This window comes from Bombina bombina, chromosome 2 (genome assembly GCF_027579735.1).
Source record: "Bombina bombina isolate aBomBom1 chromosome 2, aBomBom1.pri, whole genome shotgun sequence".
Taxonomy (NCBI): Eukaryota; Metazoa; Chordata; class Amphibia; order Anura; family Bombinatoridae; genus Bombina; species Bombina bombina.
In genome coordinates this window covers 747,227,114-747,249,298 of record NC_069500.1, presented here as the reverse complement: position 1 = coordinate 747,249,298, position 22,185 = coordinate 747,227,114, and the positions used below count along the sequence as shown (strand labels likewise).

General features: G+C 40.5%; 1 protein-coding gene across 2 annotated transcripts in view; it reads left to right on the top strand.

Annotated features, from left to right (window-relative positions):
* Positions 1-12,748, top strand: part of PTBP1 (polypyrimidine tract binding protein 1) — a 45,681-nt gene extending 32,933 nt beyond the window's left edge. For both annotated transcript variants that reach the window (XM_053702834.1, XM_053702833.1), the window contains 7 exons: positions 5,043-5,114; positions 5,278-5,411; positions 6,897-6,930; positions 7,437-7,529; positions 8,248-8,464; positions 9,261-9,338; positions 9,462-12,748. In XM_053702834.1, the coding sequence (XP_053558809.1) occupies positions 5,043-5,114; positions 5,278-5,411; positions 6,897-6,930; positions 7,437-7,529; positions 8,248-8,464; positions 9,261-9,338; positions 9,462-9,594 (761 nt within the window). In that variant the 3' untranslated portion in view covers positions 9,595-12,748. The remainder of the gene's footprint in view (positions 1-5,042; positions 5,115-5,277; positions 5,412-6,896; positions 6,931-7,436; positions 7,530-8,247; positions 8,465-9,260; positions 9,339-9,461) is intronic.
* Positions 12,749-22,185: the final 9,437 nt, after the last annotated feature.

The following is a 22,185-nucleotide window of genomic DNA, read 5'->3' as shown; positions in this document are numbered from 1 at the left end:
AGACCAGAACACCTTTTGCAACATTCTTTTGGGAAACCCTTCAGATGTGTTTTTGCAAAATTTAGCTGGGTTTGGATGTGTGTTTTGGTAAGAAAAGGCTTCCCCATAGCCCAGACATATGAAGAATATGGCCGATTGTTGTCACATGTACCACACATCCAGTACTTGCCAGATATTCCTGCAGCTCCTTTAATGTTGCTGTAGGCTTCTTGGCAGCCTCCCAGACCAGTTTTCCTCTCGTCTTTTCATCAATTTTGGAGGGACAGCCAGTTCTTGGTAATGTCACTGTTGCACCATATTTTCTTCACTTGATGACGGTCTTCACTGTGTTCCATGGTATATCTGCCTTGGAAATTCTTTTGTACCCTTCTCCTGACTGATACCTTTTAACATTGAGATCACTCTGATGCTTTAGAAGCTCGCTGCGGACCATGGCTTTTGCTATAGGATGCGACTAACAATGTCAGAAAAGACCTACTAGAACAGCTGAACTTTATTTGGGGTTAATCAGAGGCACTTTAAATGATAACAGGTGTGTACTGACTCCTATTTAACATGATTTTTAATGTGATTGCTTAATTCTGAACACAGCTACATCCCCTGTTATAAAAGGGTGTTCACACTTATGCAACCATTTTAGTTTATTTTTATTTCCCTTTACCTAAAAGATTTCAGTTTGTTTTTCAATTGAGTTGTACAGTTTATAGGTCACATTAAAGGTGGAAAAAGTTCTGAAATGATTTATCTCTGTCCTTTTTTTTTTTTTTTTTTACATCACAGAAACCTGACTTTTTAACGGGTGTGTAGACTTTTTATATCCACTGTATGTGCTGGGCCTCCAAGGACAGCAGTTTGCTTTTTTCTTAATAACCAATGATATGTTATTCCGGCCAAATAGCATTATAGGGGCAATATACTGTGAAATTAGATTATTGTATTAAGCACTGATTAACTAACTGCTGCTGCATTTTTAAACTATTTTTTCTAATGGCAGTGATTCTTTGATTTATTAATTACCTATTGGGAAATACTTCACCTGACCACCAAGAGGAAGCAAAGACACCCCCAACAAAGCTTTACATATTCCTCCTACTTCCCCCTACCCCCCAGTAGTTCTTTGCCTCGTTTCATGAAGTTTGGGAGAGAGATTCTCTGAAGATTCAAGCTTTTTTTTTTGTCCTCAAATGGATAGTTTCCTACAAGAGGGTTCTAGGGAGCTGGTAGAGACCATTTTAAATCGCTTAGAGTATTGTCTGTTACCTGCTCGGCGTCGCAGAGAGGTTCCCATGCCTCATCCAGGATTCGGCACTATACTCCTTTACAGAAAAACTGTTAATGATATGGTATTCTGTATTGCAGGACCCCAACCAGAGAGACTTTGATCTGTTAAGTCCTGAAACCATTTCTCCCCATTTCATGGCTTGTTGCCTAAAATGGAGATAAGAGTGTGCATTAGACAGTTGGGGAAAAAGTGGTACATCTTTATTAGTAACAGTGGGATGTGTTTATGGGACCTTTTTAATGTCTGCATTTGACTTTACAGTCCCTGCATGAGGTGAGCAGTCTCTAGTGAGTAACTGTTTGAGCGGCACTCTATTTATACACAAAACAAGCAATCCTATGCTAGCTACAACAGCCGGTCTGATTTCAGGTGATTTCTAGGTGTTAGGTGGCAGCCATGTCTCCGCTTCCATAAGGCGCCCCTTCACCACATCTTTATCATCGCTAGTACTGGAGCGCTGGGCTACGGTCCTCAGTTTAGCGCATCTCCTGAGAACTGTGTTCTTCTGTGCAGTCTTCAATAGATCAGCGGTGTGAGAGGTGTTGTCTCTTCTAGCAGGGCTTTCTATAGGATTGAAGAGATTTTGTTTATAGTGTGAATTCTACCTTGTCAGTATGGAGAATTCTGATGTGTCCTGCTCCTCTGAATCCAATAACTCTGCATACTGAACACTGTATGGCCCCAGAGGTGTGGTCTCTTCTAGCAGGGCTTTCTATAGGATTGAAGAGATTTTGTTTATAGTGTGAATTCTACCTTGTCAGTATGGAGGATTCTGATGTGTCCTGCTCCTCTGAATCCAATAACTCTGCATACTGAACACTGTATGGCCCCCTGACCAGTTATGCAATTCATGCCTTCAAATTGTCCTGCGCTCCTCATTCAGAAGAGCATATTGTCCAGATGCCTGTGACAGTCACGTTTATAAATTCTGCAGCATTTCGGATGTCTGACAACACTGATATGCCCTTCAACAAATTAATCCACCAGCACTTCCCTGTGACCCCATTCCTGAAACTGGTTCTGGGGTTTGTGCCGTCACTCATGACCAATTAGTCTATTACTGCTGCCTGAGCACTATGCCTCTTGCAGGTAAACAGAAGAGGAAGGTTAAATATGGCTACTCTGGGGTTAAGTCCAGTAGCACTCTGGAAACTACTGCAATCAGTTATGCTCAACTTCCTGAAGATTCCTCGGTTAAGTGAAGGGGAACTATCTTCCTCTGACAACGCAGGAGAAAGAAAATCAAGATTCAGAGGAAAATAATTTCATATTTAAAACTGAACACACGAGGTACTTGGGCAAATCTAGGGTAGAAAAAACTAACTTGGAGTCTAAACTAGCTGAGGAGAAACGGATACAAAAGCTGGGCATAGTGTTTAGATCGAAACTAAAACCCCTGAAGTAGTCCCTGTATCTTCATTGGTGGCAGACATTATATCTAAAGAATGGGAGAATCCTGGGATTATAAGACACTCGCTTAGAAATGTGGTTTATAGTTTCTAAGGTGGACGGTGCCATTTCCACTCTGGCAAAATTCACTACTATACTCCTAGAGGAAAGTACTTCCTTTTTAGGATTCTATGGATAGAAAGTATAGATGTTTTCCTTCAGGTTGGTTTGCTCTTTCAGCCTGCTTTTAGGTATTGCAGCGGTGGCTGTAGCTGCCACTTTTTCTTTCTAATGACATTTTTTGGTGTAATTTCTTATCCAAGCTGATTTCGGTGAAGTCTCCGCTAGAGGATATTCAGGATCGAATTAGGGCCCTGAAAACTGTCAATTTTTTTTTTTTTTACTTGTGGCGCGATTATCCAGATTATTCACCTAAATGCTAATATCTCTGGTCTTGCGGTACTTTCCTGTAGTGCTCTCTGGTTAAAGTCAGTGGACATGGTTTCCAAGTCGAGGCTCCTATCTCCAGCCTTTAAGGTTAAGACCTTGCTTGGTCCGGGATTGGAGTCTATCAATTCTAGTTATTGGCGGTAAGGGGGCCCTTCTAAAAATCCAAATCTGAGTCCTGGGGGGCAATTTTCTTTCCTTTTGTCAGAACAGGAGGACTCTAAAGGAACGTGCCCTAAGCCATATTGGATCCGCCCAAAAGCCTTATCCGGTATGGGGTAAGAAAAAGTTGATCCCTGACAAGACATGAAGTGTCAGCCCCTTACCTGGGCTCAGGTCAAGTAGGGGGCAGCAGATTATCTCCATTCCAGGAAGTCTGGACTCAGTCTGTGCAGGACACTTGGGTTTTGAACATTTTGTCTTCCAGGGAAACAGAGTAGGGTTTTATTTACCCCCAAGGGTAGATTCCTCCTCTCCAGGGTTTCGGGAGTCTGGAAAAGATGACTACCTTCCTCCATTGTGTAGAGCAGCGGTCAGCAACCTTGGGCCCCCAGATGTCTTTGAACTAAATTTCCCATGATGCTGAGACTCTTTAGGCTGTCTGAGCATCATGGGAAATGTAGTTCCAAAACATCTGGGGGCTCAAGGTTGCTGACCCCGATGTAGAGGATCTAGTATACATGGGGGTTCTTGTTCCAGTACCTTCCTCGGAGGGGAAAGGGTTTTGGTCAAATCTCTTTATAGTTTCCAAAAAGGAGGGAACTTTCCGCCACTTTCTAGATCAATGTGTTTTGAACAAATTCTTGCGTTCCTTCAAAATGGAAACCATCAGATCCATTCTTCCCTTTGTCCAGGAGGGTCAGTTCATCATCACCGTAGAACTAAAGGATGCATATTCCCATTCACAAAGATTATAAATTCCTTTGTTTTGCTTTTCTGGACCATCAATTATCAGTTCATAGCTCTGCCTTTTGGCTTAGCTTCGGCTCCAAGATTTTTTACTAAGGTCTTATGGGCACTCCTTGCAGTAGTCCGATATTTGTTCAGGCGCCTTTTCATTTAGCAGGCTCTCATACAGTAAGACTGCTCTGGTATATTCAAACTCGTGGCAGGAAAGTGAATCTGGAAAAGAGTTCATTTATTCCCAACATAAGTGTTTCCTAGGCACCATAAAAGATTTTCCGCATGTCCATTTTCCTCACGAATTGGCGACTTGAAGCTTCAGGCTACCTGCCTGTTTCTGCAATCCACCCTTCAGGGACCCAATGCATAAATGTGGTAGTCCTCATGGTGTCTGCTTCAGATGCTATTGTGTTCGCTTTCATCTGATAACTCTACGGTTATGGTATGCTCAGGTAATGTAACCGAAATCACTCAGACCTGTGAAGTAATGTGTTTAGACCCAGTGACGAGAGTCTCCTGGTGGCTATCTCTGGAACCTGTGCTCAAGGGTAGATGCTTGCTGGGCCCTTCCTAGGAAATTCTAACAAGGGGCCTGAGTTTGACAGTGGGAAGGATATGTAAAGCTTTGTTGCGGTTGCCTACTCCTGGTGGCTAGGTTAAGTTATTGCCAATAGGTAATGAATGAATTCACTGACTCGCTGCCCAGAAAGAAAATATTTTTTTCAGGCAAGCATACATTCCCCCCCCCCCCCCCCCCCCCCCCATAGAGTAAAATACTGCAGTATTCATATTTCCAATTGTTCATTGAGTTTTTGGCAGGCAAAGTAGCTATAAAATGACACAAAAGTATGAGCTGCCAATTGTAATATATGGCAGTATTTGAAATGATTTGAAATACATTAAAGAAAAGTGCAATGCCCCTATTTGAAAAAGCCTGCTTCACAATATGAAAGACCATTTGAAATTTGTTTTCTTTACTGAAGCGTAACTTTTTTTTTTTTTTTTTTCTCCCCCTCTACAGGTGCTCCAGGTCTGATTTCCACCAATCCTTATGCTGGTGCTGGATTTCCCCCAACTTTTGCTATACAGCAAGGTATTGCGTGCACCCCCCTCTTCTTTTTTGTGTGTTTTTGTTTTGTTCCTACATTTGATACGTTAATGCATTTCTAACAGTATAGAATTCCTTGTTACAATTAATTTTGCTTTACAACATTGTACTCTAATCAGGATAATTTGTCCCCCCCATGTGTTTACAGGTGTCCATGGAACACTCACACCTTTTGCACTGCATACAGCAGCTGCCGCTGCTGCAGGTGCAGCAGGCAGACTTGGTATTGGCTTGGGGATACCCGGGAACTCTGTCCTGCTGGTTAGCAACCTTAACCCAGAGGTTAGTGAACTTATGTCACTTAGGTTTATTTATCTAGTCATGCTCCAGATACTAGTTCTGTTTCTACAGGAAGCAGTTTTCTACTTGAATCAAAAATAGTTGCTACATTTTTTTTTTTCCCCTCCCAAAGTTGGCCCTATTTCCATTAATACTGCAGAATATTTATAAAATGGAGTTATCCGTATCAACGTTATACACCACATTCTGGACTCCTTATACAATATGTCCTCTCTAATCTGACCACCTTATACTATCACTTTCCTTTAGCTCTGCTTTAGCACCATTATTTTAGTTAGCTGTAGAATCTAAAATGTATCAATTGATTTGCCTCAAGAATTTTATCCAAACCCTGCTGTTCACTTTGATTTAACATTTACAAATAAGGGCAGACCAAATATTCAAACAATGTCTTACTGAGACAAAGCTGTTTTCCTACAATAAAAGTAAATGTCATGCAATCTTTTCATCCTTGAGTTTGAGAGAAATGGAACTAACAACCTTCTAATTTTGTAAATATGCTTCTCTAATTCTGAGGCGATATCTGAGCATTTATGCAATGCATTTCAAGAAGTATATAGAACTTTGTAGTAATGCATAAGTGTACATCAAAAGTATGCTTGCAAGATGGACATTTGATCCTCCTGTGTTGTAAGGGATTTAAAAATGTATGCAAGTATGATCAGCTAGTAAGCAGTACATTTTAAAGTATCATCAATTCAATTTTAAAACTGCTTGCTTTTTGCACTTTTTTTTTTTTTCTTCAGCCCAGACATGTTTTAAAATAGAACAATTAGTGGGCACAAAAGCTTATGCTTTATATAATAAGCCAGCTGACTGGATGTGGTTTCAAAAAAATCGGCTATGGCAAATGCTTTCAAATATTTAAGTGAAATTTCATAAATTCGCCTAACTTTATAGATTTACTTTCTTTTTTTTAAGCAAGCATCCTTCAAATTTGAATCTAATTTCCTGCACAGATATTGTCTCATTTACATAATGTTTCTTTTTTCTGATTACTAGTTTCACCGTTTTTAAAACCTAGTTAACTGTCTTTTTAAATCTTAAGTGTAGAAAGCTTTAAAACTTATGAAATCTATTTCTTTATATATTTACTGACCTGTTTTTGCTACTTTTTTTTTTTTCTCTTTCCCCCCCCCCCCCATTCCCTCCCTTTTTGTTATCCTTTGATCCGGAATTTCTTTGCCAACTGACTGCACGGCATCTTCTGCTTCCTGTTGTGCTTCAAAAAAAAAAAAATTAAAATACATAAACTATCCCTTCCAAAAACAAACCCCCAAACACCCTGCTCTCTGGATCAACCTATCCTTCAAAATATTAACCACCTTGAATATCATCCGTCAACTGCTCCTACCACTCCTCCGGTGACACCTTCCTCGTGGACAATTTCTGCAAGCTGTGCTCTTCCCCTCGGCTCCTTTTCTCTACCCCTGTCCCTCCGCTGCCTTGCTCTGCTGTTCTCTAAAGAGAGTTACACCCCAATGCCTCTTTATTCTTTTCGGTATGTTTTTCACACTTAATTACTATTCATTTTATTTCCTGTTTCAATGTTGTTGGGTGGAATTTGCATGTGTTTTGTGTTGGGTGGGGAATTAAAGGTGCAGTTCTTCTAAATATAAACATGTATTCTGAGACCTTTTAGATTGTTTGGGTTGAGTAACGACAGGACTGTGCCTTTAAATATTTGCGTACAATGGCATGCTAAATTGGGGGAATATTTACTGCTCACTCTGGATGTCCATTTTTAAAAAAACAAAAATCTAACTTCTGTATTTATAGTTCCTTTTGACAGTTAATGTAGACAGTGGTATGTGTAAAAAAAAAAAAGAGCCATGCTGACTTGCATCCACAATTCCTCCATTTTGTTTAATGAAGCAGTGTTCATTTTAAAGTCCTGAACCCACCTGCAGTGGGATAGTGCCAGTTTTTAAAGGGTGTGTTGCTTGTTTTGCTGTGCATTTGCAAAATGTGTGTCGTTAATTACATGGTTTTTCTCTCGCCTATAAGGGGTATATGGTGATGTGCATAGAGTGAAGATACTCTTCAATAAGAAGGAGAATGCTCTTATCCAGATGGCTGATGGAAATCAAGCTCAGTTGGGTATGTCACTGCCAGGAAGTTATTTGAAAGCCATTCAATCATACAATTGTTTTGTAAATCCTTACACACTTTAAAAAAACCCACTGCATCTACATTACTTCCCTATGTGTTTTTTTTTTTTTTTTTGGCTTGAAAAATAGTATACCCTTGCCAGCACAACCCATATGAAAAAATAATACTCAATAGCTTAGGAAGTGTGCAAGCCAATATTCGCCAAGAAAGTGCATGAATCAAAGCATTTAGTGTATTATACTTGAAACCATAGTTTATTATATCACCTAAAATATGCTAAAAATTGGTCATAATGGCCATTGGGAAAAGTCCTCAATCCAAAGTTTGTAATTAAGCTTGTCTATTCCTGACAAATCCAAATGATAGTAAATGCTGGGTTATTAAATGACCACCATCATCCTCTTCATCAAATCTCACATTAAATGTTGCAGTAGGAGTATTGATCAAACATGCAGGTAAAACAAAGCACATATATATATATATATATATATATCTATATCCCTGTCCCAGTGGTACAACCTAATGAGGGCAATTCCTCACATAAGGGACCCCACCAAGGGGATCACACAATATTGTTTCTCACCACATTGTATATTACTGTACCTACTTAAGGACAGAACTGTTTGTAAAATCTACTCCCACCTCCACTAGGGTGTTGCTGTAAAACCATTTTGTTTACAATCCTAACCACCTAATTTTAATGCAGCAATGAGCCATTTAAATGGGCAAAGACTCCATGGAAAGCCACTACGCATCACCGTATCAAAGCACCAGACTGTCCAGCTGCCAAGAGAGGGTCAAGAGGACCAAGGCCTGACAAAGGATTATGGCAGCTCTCCTTTGCACCGCTTCAAGAAGCCAGGCTCCAAAAACTTTCAGAATATCTTCCCTCCTTCTGCCACCTTGCACCTCTCAAACATCCCGTAAGTTTTTTTTTTTTTTTTTTTTTTTTTTTTTTTAACGCCGGAAAATGTTTAACTTTTCTAATTTTTATTCTTATCACATTTGCTTTTTTTTTTTTTTTTTTTTGGTATCCTTTGCAGGGTTAAGTCAACTATATTTAAACATCATTAAGCAACAAAGCAAATTGGATGGTAGACAAAAATTGTTAGTGTATGCTCTCGTGCAAGTTGTTTTGACTTTGCTGGCCCTTATTTTTTCATCGTTTTTGTAGCTTCCCTGCACAGTCGAGTCCAAAAAAAATTCTTGTTTCAAATAGGGCTTGTAATTTTAAACAACTTTCTAATTTACTTTTATCACCAATTTTTGCATTGTTCTCTTGGTGTTAGTGGAAAGCTAAACCTAGGAAGGCACATCATTTCTAAGCCCTTTAAGAGCGCCTCTTATCACATGCTTATTTTTATTTGCTTTTCACAGCAGGGGAGAGCTAGTTCATGTAAACCATTTATTTAACATTGTGATCACGCTGTGGATTGTGGCAGACACTGCACTATTGGCTAAAATGCAAGTCAATAGATGACAAATAAAATGTCATGATCAGGGGGCTGTCAGTATATGCTTAGATAAAAATCTCAGAGGTAAAAAGTATATTAAAATAACTACTGGCTATGCAAAAATTGGTAATAAGTGATTATCTTTTAAAACAACAAATTATTGTGTTTACTGTCCCTTTAAGTAGTAGATAATTACACTGAGGGTTGGATGTTACCTGATTGTGCTGATTTAATTTATTTTTTTTATATATTTTTTTTTTTTTAGTCCAGCCATTGGAGAGGATGATCTAAAAATTCTTTTTTCAAATGATAGCTACTCTGTGAAAGGATTTAAATTTTTCCAGTAAGTATTTGTTCAGAATATGCTTAAATTATTGCATTTTATTACTGTATTTTAGGTCCCCCCCCCCTTTCCTTTATTGGATAACCTAGAATATAATATATATATATATTTTTTTTTTTTTAGGAAAGACCGCAAAATGGCATTGATCCAAATGGGATCGGTGGAAGAAGCTATAGAGGCGCTGATTGAGCTTCATAATCATGATATGGGGGAAAATCACCACCTGCGGGTGTCCTTTTCCAAATCCACTATCTGAGGAGGTTGGAAACATGGAGTAAAGACATTTTAAAGCCTGTGGTGGGTGTCTTCTTCCATTAGAAGCCATTCCCAAAGGCCCACTTCCATCATTCCAGATAAAAAGCCACTTTATGGAAAAAGAACATTGCAGCTCAAGTGTCCTTGCATACTATCCCCCCCCCCTCTCCAACATATATATATAATTTTTTTTTCTCCTAGAAATCGGGTAGCATTTTTTTTTTTTTTTTTTTTTTTTTTTTTTTTTTTGAGCAGTGGGAATGAAAGTGTAGTAACAGAATTTTGCTTAATGAAATTATGGCAATATTCATCCTTAATGCTGGCACATTCGACTAATCCCCTGCCTAAGGACCAAATTTAGGCAATAACTAAACCCTGTAGTGCCTTATTCACAGAAGGTATTCAGGACTAATGAATGTCAGGGATGCAGTAAGTCTGACAAAACACCTGGAAGAATAAAAGTTGGTATATGCACAATAAGTTTAAAAAATTGCAACGCCTTCAAATCCACCATTAAAGGTGGCTGAAATTTTGGACTTCATGGGCTGCTCTACTTATCCCTTTTTGTTTTCAACTCTTGGAATTCCACTGAATCAGCAATTCTTGATTGAGCTTTTGCAAGTCAGGAAGTAAGCAGTGTTCAACATCTGGCTTTAAACTGCATTTTTGTATGTTACGTTGTAAATGCAGCTTTTCTTTCCCTTAACTGATAATTGTTTATAATCATTCCATGTACAATCTATGACCAAATATCTTACATATAGTTTATGTAAAACTTTCCTTCAGGTTTTGTTTAATGATGGTATGTTTGCTGTGTTTCTTACGGTGTTTTGGTATGAACCAACTTAAACTTGATGGAAGGTTGAGTGTTGTGTAGTTAACATACATAGCAGGAATTTATAGACCAGAGGTTTCAAAATTTAAGTGCTCTTACCTGACAGGTTTTCTCTGCAGGTTCAAAATTGTGAACCCATTTGATTAACTCCTTTGCCAAAGAGTGTTGCAACATTGCAGTGTAATTGTTGAAGCCCTCTACAAATCAAAGGGTATAAAAGTGCAGTTGGAAACTCAAATGCTTGTTATGTTTTTTGCAAAGTTTTGGAGGAAGTTTTTTTTTATTTTTTTTTAACACCACTTGCCTGTATTATACCTTCACTTGATTGTATAGCATCAAGCATTCACATTAGACTGAAAATGTGGACCAAAATAGGACTGTAATCTTACTACAGTTGTCACTTATTTGTTCTGTTTAGTCCAACCCCATTGCATTTTTTTCCCCCTTAAGAATGGGGTGTTTTTACCATGTAAGCTTTTTATTCCACAGACTTCTCTTTATAGAGCCATTTTCTGTGAAAATAAATTTCTAGTTGTACATGCTGCTCTTGCAGTATTAACACTCCACTCCTAAAAACAAAAGCAGCATACTTTTATCATATTATGGTTGTTTTTATTTATATATTTGTTTTGTTCCCACAACGGTTTTTACAACCAACAACATGAAATAGAAGTAGGTGACGGTGGCTTACTTGCTTTCTACTAGTCAAATTAATTGCTACATCTGCCTTATGGTGCTGTCAAACTCAGTCTGTATGAAACTTGAGTTAGCAACATAGCTGTGCTACAGTGGATTAATTAATGCATTTTACTTTCTAATCTTTAGTTTATTTTTAGACCCATTACAGGCAGTACTTTTGCTGCTGTATTGTCAGTGACTTAAAGGGCTGCTTCTTAAACAGCTTTTGTCTTGCTGTTGCAGAGTTATATACGGGCATTACTAATGTAACAGGATTTGTAATGAGGATAATTGCATATGCATTCAATTAAATTTATTTTAATTTATTGCTGCATTCCTGTTAGATGTGTTCAGCCAACTGAGAACTTTAGCATTCCCACTTTTTTTTTAACTTGAGGTTACTCATAGTAGGGTAGTCACCGCAGCCATGTTGTCCTTGACACTTGAGGTACACATGCAGTAGGGTGTGCAGGGAGGAACATGAATTGTGCTGTTCAGCACTATTCATGTGATGTCCAGAGTCACAATACATGTTCCCCCTGTTACCCTCCAGCATGTGTAACTCATAAGTGTCCAGGAAAACATGGGTGAGGTGGCAACCCCACTCATGGTAGAAAGCAATATACAGCACTTCCTCCTGTGTAAGATGTTAAAGGGTTGTTACTGCCAAGCCCTTCTACAGAGCCCCACGTATAGCACAGTCCAGCCAGTTGAATGTTCTTCAAATACCGTTATTCTTTACATTAGACTCAAACTTGCATTCACCAGTCTGAGGAATTTGCCAGTTAAGGCACAGAAGACTAATGCTAGGCTCATAAAAGCAGTCAGTCTTTAAGAAATGGCTATTCTATTTGTTATGTTTGTATTGTTTTAACCATTGAGTTATCACCATATGTCATAAAGGGCAACAAGTAAGCCTGGCTCTGCACAAAATTAAGTAACTTACTATTTGGTACATAAATTAGTTCTGCTATATGCTTTCTTTTTTGCCTCATTTACTAGATGTACAACTTGTGATTGTCAGTGTTTCATGAGACTAATATACTTTTTAAACAACGTATTGAAGTCTTTAATTACACAATTTTTTATTTTTTAAGTCCTCACCTTTTTGTCATTACTTCAATTTGTCTTATAAAAATTTTTACACACCAAAGCATCCTGATGTGTACATGGCCTTACGTGACTGTACAGGAGAGGATGATTTTGCAAAAAGTGCCTTTATGCTTTGTAACAAAATATTCACACATCTAAATTGTCTTCTTTATGAAAGGTAATTGTCACCTGTAAACAGTATATTGTGCATCTTTATCTGTATACAAAACTGTAAATATCTAGCTTTTAATATATATACCTGTTCCACTGCAAGACAAAACGTATATATATATTTTTTTTTTTAGTGGTAAATATTGTATATTTTGATAACGTTCAGAAAGATTCAGTATTGTGGGTTGCAGAGTTGACCAACACCTAAACAGTAAATCCATTACCTCTAAAAGAATGTTTGTATGGAAAAGACAAATTAAACTATTTTATAAGAAACATTTGTACTTTTGTTAGATGTTTGTTCAGTTGAACTTTAGAAATCAGTTGTTGGCCATTATGTATTTTGGCTCTCAAATAAACTATTCTTTTCTTTCTGTTATTTCCTCTCTTGGCTTTTCTTGACATTCTTTCCCCCCCCCCCCCCCCCCATGTAAATGAAAATTCTTTTATTATAGTTTCTGCTCTGGATGACATTCTCTTTGACCTCTGCAGTGGATCAGGATCTTTCTTTCTGCCCTCTAAAATATTGTTCTAAGGACTTGAATTCCATGGATCATCTAATTACTATTGGGAATATCACTCCTGCCCAGCAGGAGGCAGGAAGAAGAGCACCACAGCAAAGCTGTTAAATATCACCTCCCTTCCCTCTAACCCCAGTCATTCTCTTTGCCTTCGTTTGATCAAGGAAGTCATAAAGTTAGGTTTTAGAAAAGATTTCTTTTACAAGATACGAGTCCACGGATTTTATCCTTAAGGGATTACGCCTCCTGTTTAGCAGGAAGTGGCAAAGAGCACCACAGCAGAGCTGTATATAGCTCCTCCCCTCCCACCTCCAGTCATTCTCTTTGCCTGTGTTAGTGATAGGAAGAGGTAAAGTGAGGTGTTTTTCCTTAGGGAGAAATAGTCGGTCTGTTCCTTCCCAAGAGTGGTGGAGACATCTTATTTTCTGCCCTGATGTTGGTGATCTTGGCAAATGTTCTAAGATCCATGCTAGTTCCCACAGAGCAGTTGAAGGTAGTATAAAGAGACATCTTCCGGGTGGAGAACCGTGACATGCTACAAGCAGCATTGAGGTATGTTCAGCCATTTGTTTCTGGAGAGACTTGATGCATCAGAACAGGCTGAACTTCCCTATCTGGGGAGGGGTAAGCGGTATACACTACATATATGATAATGGTGTACCTGGAATTCCCTTTTGTATTGACTGCCAAATGTGAATTACTCTGTATAGGCTAAACGCTGGGAGATGCGGTGCTGAACGGTCATTGTTATACATGTATCTGACCTAAGGGAGTACAGTTTTGTCTTGCAATTGGGCTTAATATTGGTGCAACATTTTATGTAAGAGGGGCACATGGCTTTATATCTTAACATCGGCATGTTTGGTTTTTCTAACCCATGCGGGTCTCTGTTACGGCTAGTGTTGCCCACTGAGGGCGAGGCCTATTTTCGCGTGCTCAGACGCCCAGTATCATCCGAATCGCATAGAAGCAAAGTCCTTGACTCCGGTGGGGCTTAACTTGTTTTGCCTATTGCAGGGCTCTAAGAACTTCTCAAACAGCAGCAGTGTATTCCGTGTGCAGGAGGCCTGAATAAATAGAGATTTTATATAACTGTTATATCGATTTTATATTGCTTTTTATACATCTAAGCAAGTTGATGCAATACAGTTAAGATATTTTTGGCACATTAGAACAGCTTTTACTGCCAAAAACGCAGTCTTAAAAAGGTAAAATAGTTGCTCTTTTATTATTTAAAGGCGCAGGACACTTTTTAGTACAAATATTTTGTCTATGTAATTTGACTTCAGAGCTCAATTTCTAAAATAAGGATTGACTATTATTGCTATTGCTAGTCTTGTTTAACATGTCTGAACTTGAGGAAACTACTTGTTCTATGTTTTTAGATGCCATTGTGGAACCCCCTCTTACTTTTTGTCCCTCATGTACTGAAAGGGCCTTACAATGTAAGACGCACTTTCCTTAAAAAAAAATCTGCCCAAGGATGATTCTCAGTCTGAGGAGAATCCGGGTATTCCGCTACTCTCTCCTCATGCGTCACAACCTCTAACGCCCACCCAAGCGACGCCGGGTTCTTCAACCGCGTCTACTTCATTTACTCCGCAGGATATGGCTGCAGTTATGTCATCTATCCTTACAGAGGTTTTATCTAAGCTGCCAGTGTTACAGGGCAAGCACAGCAGAACAGGAGTCAATTTGAATACTGCGACCTCTGATGCTTTGTTGGCTATTTCCGATGTACCCTCACAGGAATCTGATCTGGGGGTCAGGGAATTTCTGAGGGGGAACTTTCTGATTGAGGAAAGGTGTTGCCTCAGACTGACTCAAACGTCATGTCCTTTTAGATTTAAGCTTGAACACCTCAGTCTGTTGCTTTGGGAGGTTTTAGCGACTGGATGACTGTGACTCTTGTGGAACCACCAGAGAAATTGTGTAAGATGGACAAATACTTAGAGGTGCCTACTTACTCTGTTTTTTTTCCGGTTCCTAAAACAATCTCAGACATTACACGGGAATGGGAAAGACCGGGTGTCCCATTCTCACCTCCTAATTTTAAGAAAATGTATCTCATATCTGACACTATTCAGGACTTTTGGCAAACGGTCCCTAAGTTGGAGGGATCTATATCTACCCTGGCTAAGCGTACAACTATCCCTATTGAGGACAATTGTGCTTTCAAAGACCCTATGGATAAGAAATTGGAGGGTTTTCTAAAAAAGTTATTTATTCATCAGGGTTTCCCTTTACAACCGACAACCTGCATTGTACCAGGCGGCTTTCTGGTTTGACGCCTTAGAAGAGTCTCTTAAGACTGACTCCTTTAGAGGAAATTCTAGATAGAATTAAGGCGTTTAAGCTGGCTAATTCTTTTATTATGGACGCCGCCTTTCAGATTGCCAAGTTGGCGGCCAAGAATGCCAGATTTTCCATTTTAGCACGTAGAGCGTTATGTTTAAAGTCTTGGTCTGCTGATGTGTCATCTAAGTCAAAGCTTTTGGCTATTCCTTTCAAAGGGAAAACCCTATTCGGGCATGACTTGAAAGAAATGATTTCTGACATTGCGGGACGTAAGGGTCATCTCCTACCTCAGGATAAAGCAGCTAAACTGAGGGGTAAACAAAATAATTTTAGTTCCTATCGGAACTTCAAAGGAGTCCCCGCTTCTTCTTCTGCTAAACAGGAAGGGAATTTTGCGCAATCAAAGGCCGTCTGGAGACCCAACCAGGCTTGGAACAAAGGTAAACAATCCAAGAAACCTACTGCTGCTCCCAAGACAGCATGAAGGGGCGGCCCCCGATCCGGGACCGGATCTAGTAGGGGGCAGACTTTCTCTCTTTGCCCAGGCTTGGGTAAGAGATGTTCAGGACCCCTGGACATTGGAAATAGTGTCCCAAGGGTATCAACTGGAATTAAAAAATTCTGTCCCAAGGCGGAGGTTCCTCCTTTCATGATTGTAGACCTGATAAAAAGGCGTTTTTACGTTGTGTAAAAGACCTCTCTACTATGGGAGTAATTCGTCCCGTTCCAATACTGGGGCAGGGGTTTTACTCAAATCTTTTCGTGGTTCCCAAAAAAGAGGGAATGTTCAGACCCATTTTAGGTCTCAAGAGTCTAAACCAGTTTCTCAGAGTCCCATCCAAGATGGAGACTATTCGAACAATTCTGCCATTGATCCAGGAGGGTCAATATATGACTACCGTGGACTTGAAGGATGCATACCTTCATATTCCTATCCACAAGAATCATCATCAGTTCCTAAGGTTTGCCTTCCTGGACAAAATTTCCAGTTTATGGCTCTTCCCTTCGGGTTGGCCACAGCACCCAGGATCTTCACGAAGGTTCTAGTGTCGCTTCTGGCGGTTCTCAGGCCGCAGGGTATTGCAGTGGCGCCTTATCTAGACTATATTCTGATCCAGGCGTCTTACCATCTGTCAGTCTCATACAGATATAGTTCTGTCCTTTCTGAGGACTCACGGGTGAAAGGTGAATCTAGAAAAGAGTTCATTAATTCCCCAGAGCAGGGTTCCCTTCCTGGGAACTATAATAGATTCCATATCCACGAACATTTTCTTGACAGAGGTTCTGTCAAGATTCTGAATACAGGCCGAGCCCTTCAGTCCAATCCTCTGCCATCAGTGGCTCAGTGCATGGAGGTAATTGGATTGATGGTGGCAGCAATGGACATCATTCAGTTTGCTCGTTTTCATCTCAGACTGCTACAACTGAACATGCTCGGGCAATGGAATGGAGATTATGCAAATGTGTCTCCTCAGATAGATCTGGATCAGAAAACCAGAGACTCTCTCCTTTGGTTGTCGCCGGATCATCTGTCCCAAGGGACGTGATAGTGACAACGGACGCCAGCCTACTAGGTTGGGGGTGCAGTCTGGAATTCCTTGAAGGCTCAGGGTGTGTGGACTCGGTCAGAGTCTCTACTTCCAATCAATATTCTGGAATTGAGAGCAATATTCAATGCGCTTCAGGCTTGGCCTCAGTTGGCTTCCGCCAAATTCATCCGTTTTCAGTTGGACAACATCACGACTGTGGCTTACATCAATCATCAGGGAGGAACAATAAGTTCCTTAGCGATGACAGAAGTATCCAAGATGATTTGGTGGGCGGAGGCTCACTCTTGTTATCTGTCAGCAATCTACATCCCAGGAGTGGACAACTGGGAAGCAGACTTTTTAAGCAGACAGACGTTTCATCCGGCGGAGTGGGAACTCCATCCAGAGGTCTTTGCCACTCTGATTCTCAGATGGGGCAGACCGGAATTGGATCTGATGGCGTCTCATCAGAATGCCAAGCTCTCAAGATACGGATCCAGGTCAAGGGATCCTCAGGCCGAACTGATAGATGCCTTGGTTTTTCAACCTAGCTTATGTTTCCACTGTTTGCTCTCCTTCCCCGGGTGATTGCTCGGATAAAATAGAGGATTTCAGTAATTCTAATCGTGCCTGCGTCGCCTCGCATGACTTGGTATGCCGATCTAGTGGACATGTCCTCTCTGCCACCGTGGAAGCTTCCATTGAGGCAGGACCTTCTCATTCAGGGACCCTTCCAAAATCCGAATCTAGTTTCTCTGCAACGGACTGCTTGGATATTGAACACTTGGTTTTATCTAAGCGGGGGTTCTCTGATTCAGTCTTACCATCTGTCAGTCTCATACAGACATGGTTCTGTCCTTTCTGAGGACTCACGGGTGAAAGGTGAATCTAGAAAAGAGTTCATTAATTCCCCAGACCAGGGTTCCCTTTCTGGGAGCTATAATAGATTCCATATCCATGAAAATTGACAGAGGTCAGAAAGGTAAAGATTCTGAATACAGGCCGAGCCCTTCAGTCCAATCCTCGGCCATCAGTGGCTCAGTGCGTGGAGGTAATTGGATTGATGGTGGCGGCAATGGACATCTTTCCGTTTGCTCGTTTTCATCTTAGACCGCTGCAACTGAGCATGCTCAGGCAGTGGAATGGAGATTATGCAAATGTGTCTCCTCAGATCTGGATCAGAAGACCAGAGACTCTCTTCTTTGGTGGTTGTCGCCGGATCATCTGTCCCAAGGGACGTGCTTCCGCAGACCCTCATGGGTGATAGTGACTACGAACGTCAGCCTACTAGGTTTGGGTGCAGTCTGGAATTCCCTGAAGGCTCAGGGTGTGTGGACTCGGTCAGTCTCTACTTCCAATCAATATTCTCGTATTGAGAGCAATATTCAATGCGCTTCAGGCTTGGCCTCAGTTGGCTTCCACCAAATTCATCCATTTTCTGTTGGACAACATCACGACTGTGGCTTACATCAATCATCAGGGCGGAACAAGAAGTTCCTTAGAGATGACAGAAGTATCCAAGATAATTCGGTGGGCGGAGGCTCACTCTTATCTGTCAGCAATCTACATCCCAGGAGTGAACTGGGAAGCGGACTTTTTAAGCAGACAGATGTTTCATCCGGGGGATTGGGAACTCCATCCAGAGGTTTTTGCCACCCTGATTCTCAGATGGGGCAGACCGGAATTGGATCTGATGGCGTCTCGTCAGAATGCCAAGCTCCCACTATACGGATCCAGGTCAAGGGATCCTCAGGCTGAACTGATAGATGCCCTGGCAGTGCCTTGGTCGTTCAACCTAGCCTATGTGTTTCCACCGTTTGCTCTCCTTCCCTGGGTGATTGCTCGGATTAAACAGGTGAGGGTTCAGTAATTCTAATCGCACCTGCATGGCCTCGCAGGACTTGGTATGCCGATTTAGTTGACATGTCTTCTCTGCCGCCGTGGAAGCTTCTATTGAGGCATGACCTTATTCAAGGACCCTTCCAACACCCAAATCTAGTTTCTCTACAGCTGACCTCTTTGAGATTGAACACTTGATTCTATCTAAGTGGGGGTTCTCTGATTCGGTCATTGATACCTTGATTCAGGCATGTAAGCCTGTTACTAGAAAGATCTACCATAAGATATGGCGTAAATATCTTTATTGGTGCGACTCTAAGGGCTACTTATTATTATTTATTTATTTGTAGAGCGCCAACAGATTCCGCAGCGCATGGAGTAGAGTTAGGATTTCCAGGATTCTGTCTTTTCTCCAAGGATTGGAGAAAGGCTTATCAGCGAGTGCCTTAAAGGGACACATCTCTGCTTTTGTCAAGTTTACTACACAAACGTTTGGCTGATGTTCCAGACTTTCAGTCTTTTTGTCGGTCTAAACACAGGTTTGATTCTGGTTAGTGCCTAATTGCTCCACCATGGAGTTTGAATTTAGTTCTTAATGTTCTTCAAGGGGTTCCGTTTGAACCCATACATTCCATAGATATTAAGTTATCTTGGAAGGTTTTTTTTTTGGTTACTATTTCCTTTGCTTGTAGAGTTTCTGAGCTTTCAGCGTTACAATGTGACTCGCTTTATCTTCCATTCTGATAAGGTGGTTTCCTTCCTAAGGTTTCTAAAAAGAATATTAATCAGGAAATTGTTGTTCCTTCATTATGTCCTAATCCTCCTCCTGAGGAGGAGCATCTGTTGCATAACTTGGATGTGGTCCATGCCCCGAAGTTTTACTTGCAGGCGACTAAGGAATTTCGTCAATCATCTTCATTATTTGTAGTTTTGTCTGGAAAGCGTAGGGGCCAGAAAGCTACGGCTACCTCCTTTCTTTTTGGCTGGAGTATCATCCGTCTGGCGTATGAGACTGCTGGACAGCAGCCTCCTGAAAGAATTATGGCTCATTCTACTAGGGCTGTGGTTTCCTCATGGGCATTTAAAAACTATGCTTCTGTTGAACAGATTTGCAAGGCTGCAACTTGGTCGTGTCTACACTTTGCAAATTTTACAAATTTGATACTTTTGCCTCTTCTGAGGCAGTTTTTGGGAGAAAGGTTCTTCAAGCAGTGGTGCCTTCCGTTTAGGTTCCTGTCATATCCCTCCCTTTCATCCGTGTCCTATAGCTTTGGTATTGTATCCCGTAAGTAAGGATGAAATCCGTGGACTCGTCGTATCTTTTAAAAGAAAAGGAAATTTATGCTTACCTGATAAATTTATTTCTTTTACTATACGACGAGTCCACGGCCCACCCTGTTTTTCTAAGACAGGTTTTTATTTTTTGTTATACTTCAGTCACCTCTGCACCATGGCTGTTCCTTTCCCTTTCTAACTTCGGTCGAATGACTGGAGGTGGGAGGGAGGGAAGGAGCTATATACAGCTCTGCTGTGGTGCTCTTTATCACTTCCTGCTATACTCGTCGTATAGTAAAAGAAATAAACTTATCAGGTATGCATAAATTTCCTTTCTTCAAGCAAGATTTTATTTTTAAGTGGTGCAAGATTGTGCTGCTTTGTTCTAGGGTGTAGCCGTAGTCTATCAGTCTTTACTGTAGAGCAGGGGTGGCTTTAGAGCAATGGGAACTTGTGGGGTATAATTGTCACTGCGCCTCCCATGTTATTTAATGCTGCCCTAATACTGAAAGCCTGAGTAAGATTACTCCGGCTTTATTTCTTTTTCCACAGGTCCATGTGAGGGAGAAGACCTCTCAAACCTAGTGAGCTGGCAGATTTACAAAGTGCTGATTTACATTCGTCATTCAGAATAAAAGATGGCACTTTAATAAAATATAATTTGGGACATAATAAAGGAATTTTCTTATGATTTGGAGAGTATATATTATGGGCAGTAATAGCAGGCACTGGGGATGAGGAGCAGGCTCAGATGTGGTTTTTAGCTTAAACCTAAAACGGCATTACTATGCTTTTAAAAGACTTGAGGGAAGTTTTTTTTCTTGTAACGCCCACGATGGGTGGGGCTAACTGAAGCACCAAATTTTGTTGCACACTTCCCCTTCATAGTTCCTGTGTTCTGTGACATGGAAGACTTAGTCTCTGTTTTTGGCCGTATTGCGGACTGCATCTGAAGAATAGTGGATCATCTAACAGCCTATAATCTCCGGTGTTAGGCAGGTAAGCACCTCAGCAAAGTTTAAGCTGAGGTGTAAAGGTGTTTGGAGTATCATTTACTACATGTCTTATTTTCTTACTGAAAAATAAAGCAGTTTATTTTAAAGGAACAGTAACTTTTTTGGTGAGGTATTTTCTCTAACATTGGTGTGTCCGGTCCACGGCGTCATCCTTACTTGTGGGAATATATCTTCCCCAACAGGAAATGGCAAAGAGTCCCAGCAAAGCTGGCTATATAGTCCCTCCTAGGCTCCGCCCACCCCAGTCATTCTCTTTGCCGTTGCACAGGCAACATCTCCACGGAGATGGTTAAGAGTTTGTGGTGTTTAGTTGTAGTTTTTTTATTCTACTATCAAGAGTTTGTTATTTTAAAATAGTGCTGGTATGTACTATTTACTCTGAAACAGAAAAGGATGAAGAATTCTGTTTGTGAGAGGAAGATGATTTTTCAGACGGTAACTAAAATCGATTGCTGTTTCCACATAGGACTGTTGAGATGAAGTAACTTCAGTTGGGGGAAACAGTTAGCAGACTTCTGCTTAAGGTATGACTAGCCATATTTCTAACAAGACTGTGTAATGCTGGAAGGCTGTCATTTCCCCTCATGGGTAAGCCGGTAAGCAATTTTCTTAGTCTCAAACAGAATAAAGGGCTTAATATGGGCTATAAAACTGGTTGACACTTTTATGGGCTAAATCGATTGCTTTATTTGGACATTTTATACATGTTTATGCTGATAATTAACACTTATAAACTTGGGGAACGTTTTTTAACGTCAGGCACTATGTTAGACTCCTTTTCCAGTCAGGAAGGGCCTTCCCAGTTGTAGGCCGAGCCTCATTTTCTCGCCATTACTGCGCAGTTGTTTTTGAGAGCAAGACATGCAGATGCATGTGTGAGGACCTGAAAGTAGTAAGAAAAGTTCCTAAAAGGCGTCATTTGGTATCGTATTCCCCTCTGGGCTTGGTAAAGTCACAGCAAAGGCTGTAGCTGGGACTGTATAGGGGTTAAATCTGTAACCGGCTCAGGTTTCGTTATTTTAAGGGTTAAAGCTCTGAAAATTGGTGTGCAATACTTTTAATGCTTTAAGACACTGTGGCGAAATTTTGGTAAATTTTGAACAATTCCTTCATATTTTTTCACATATTCAGTAATAGTGTGCTCTGTTTAAAATTTAAAGAGACAGTAACTGTTTTGTTTTAAAACGGTTTTTGTGCTTTATTGACAAGTTTAAGCATGTTTAACATGTCTGTGCCTTCAGATAAGCTATGTTCTATATGTATGAAAGCCAATGTGTCTCCCCCTTCAAAATTGTGTGATAATTGTGCCATAGCGTCCAAACAAAGTAAGGACAGTAC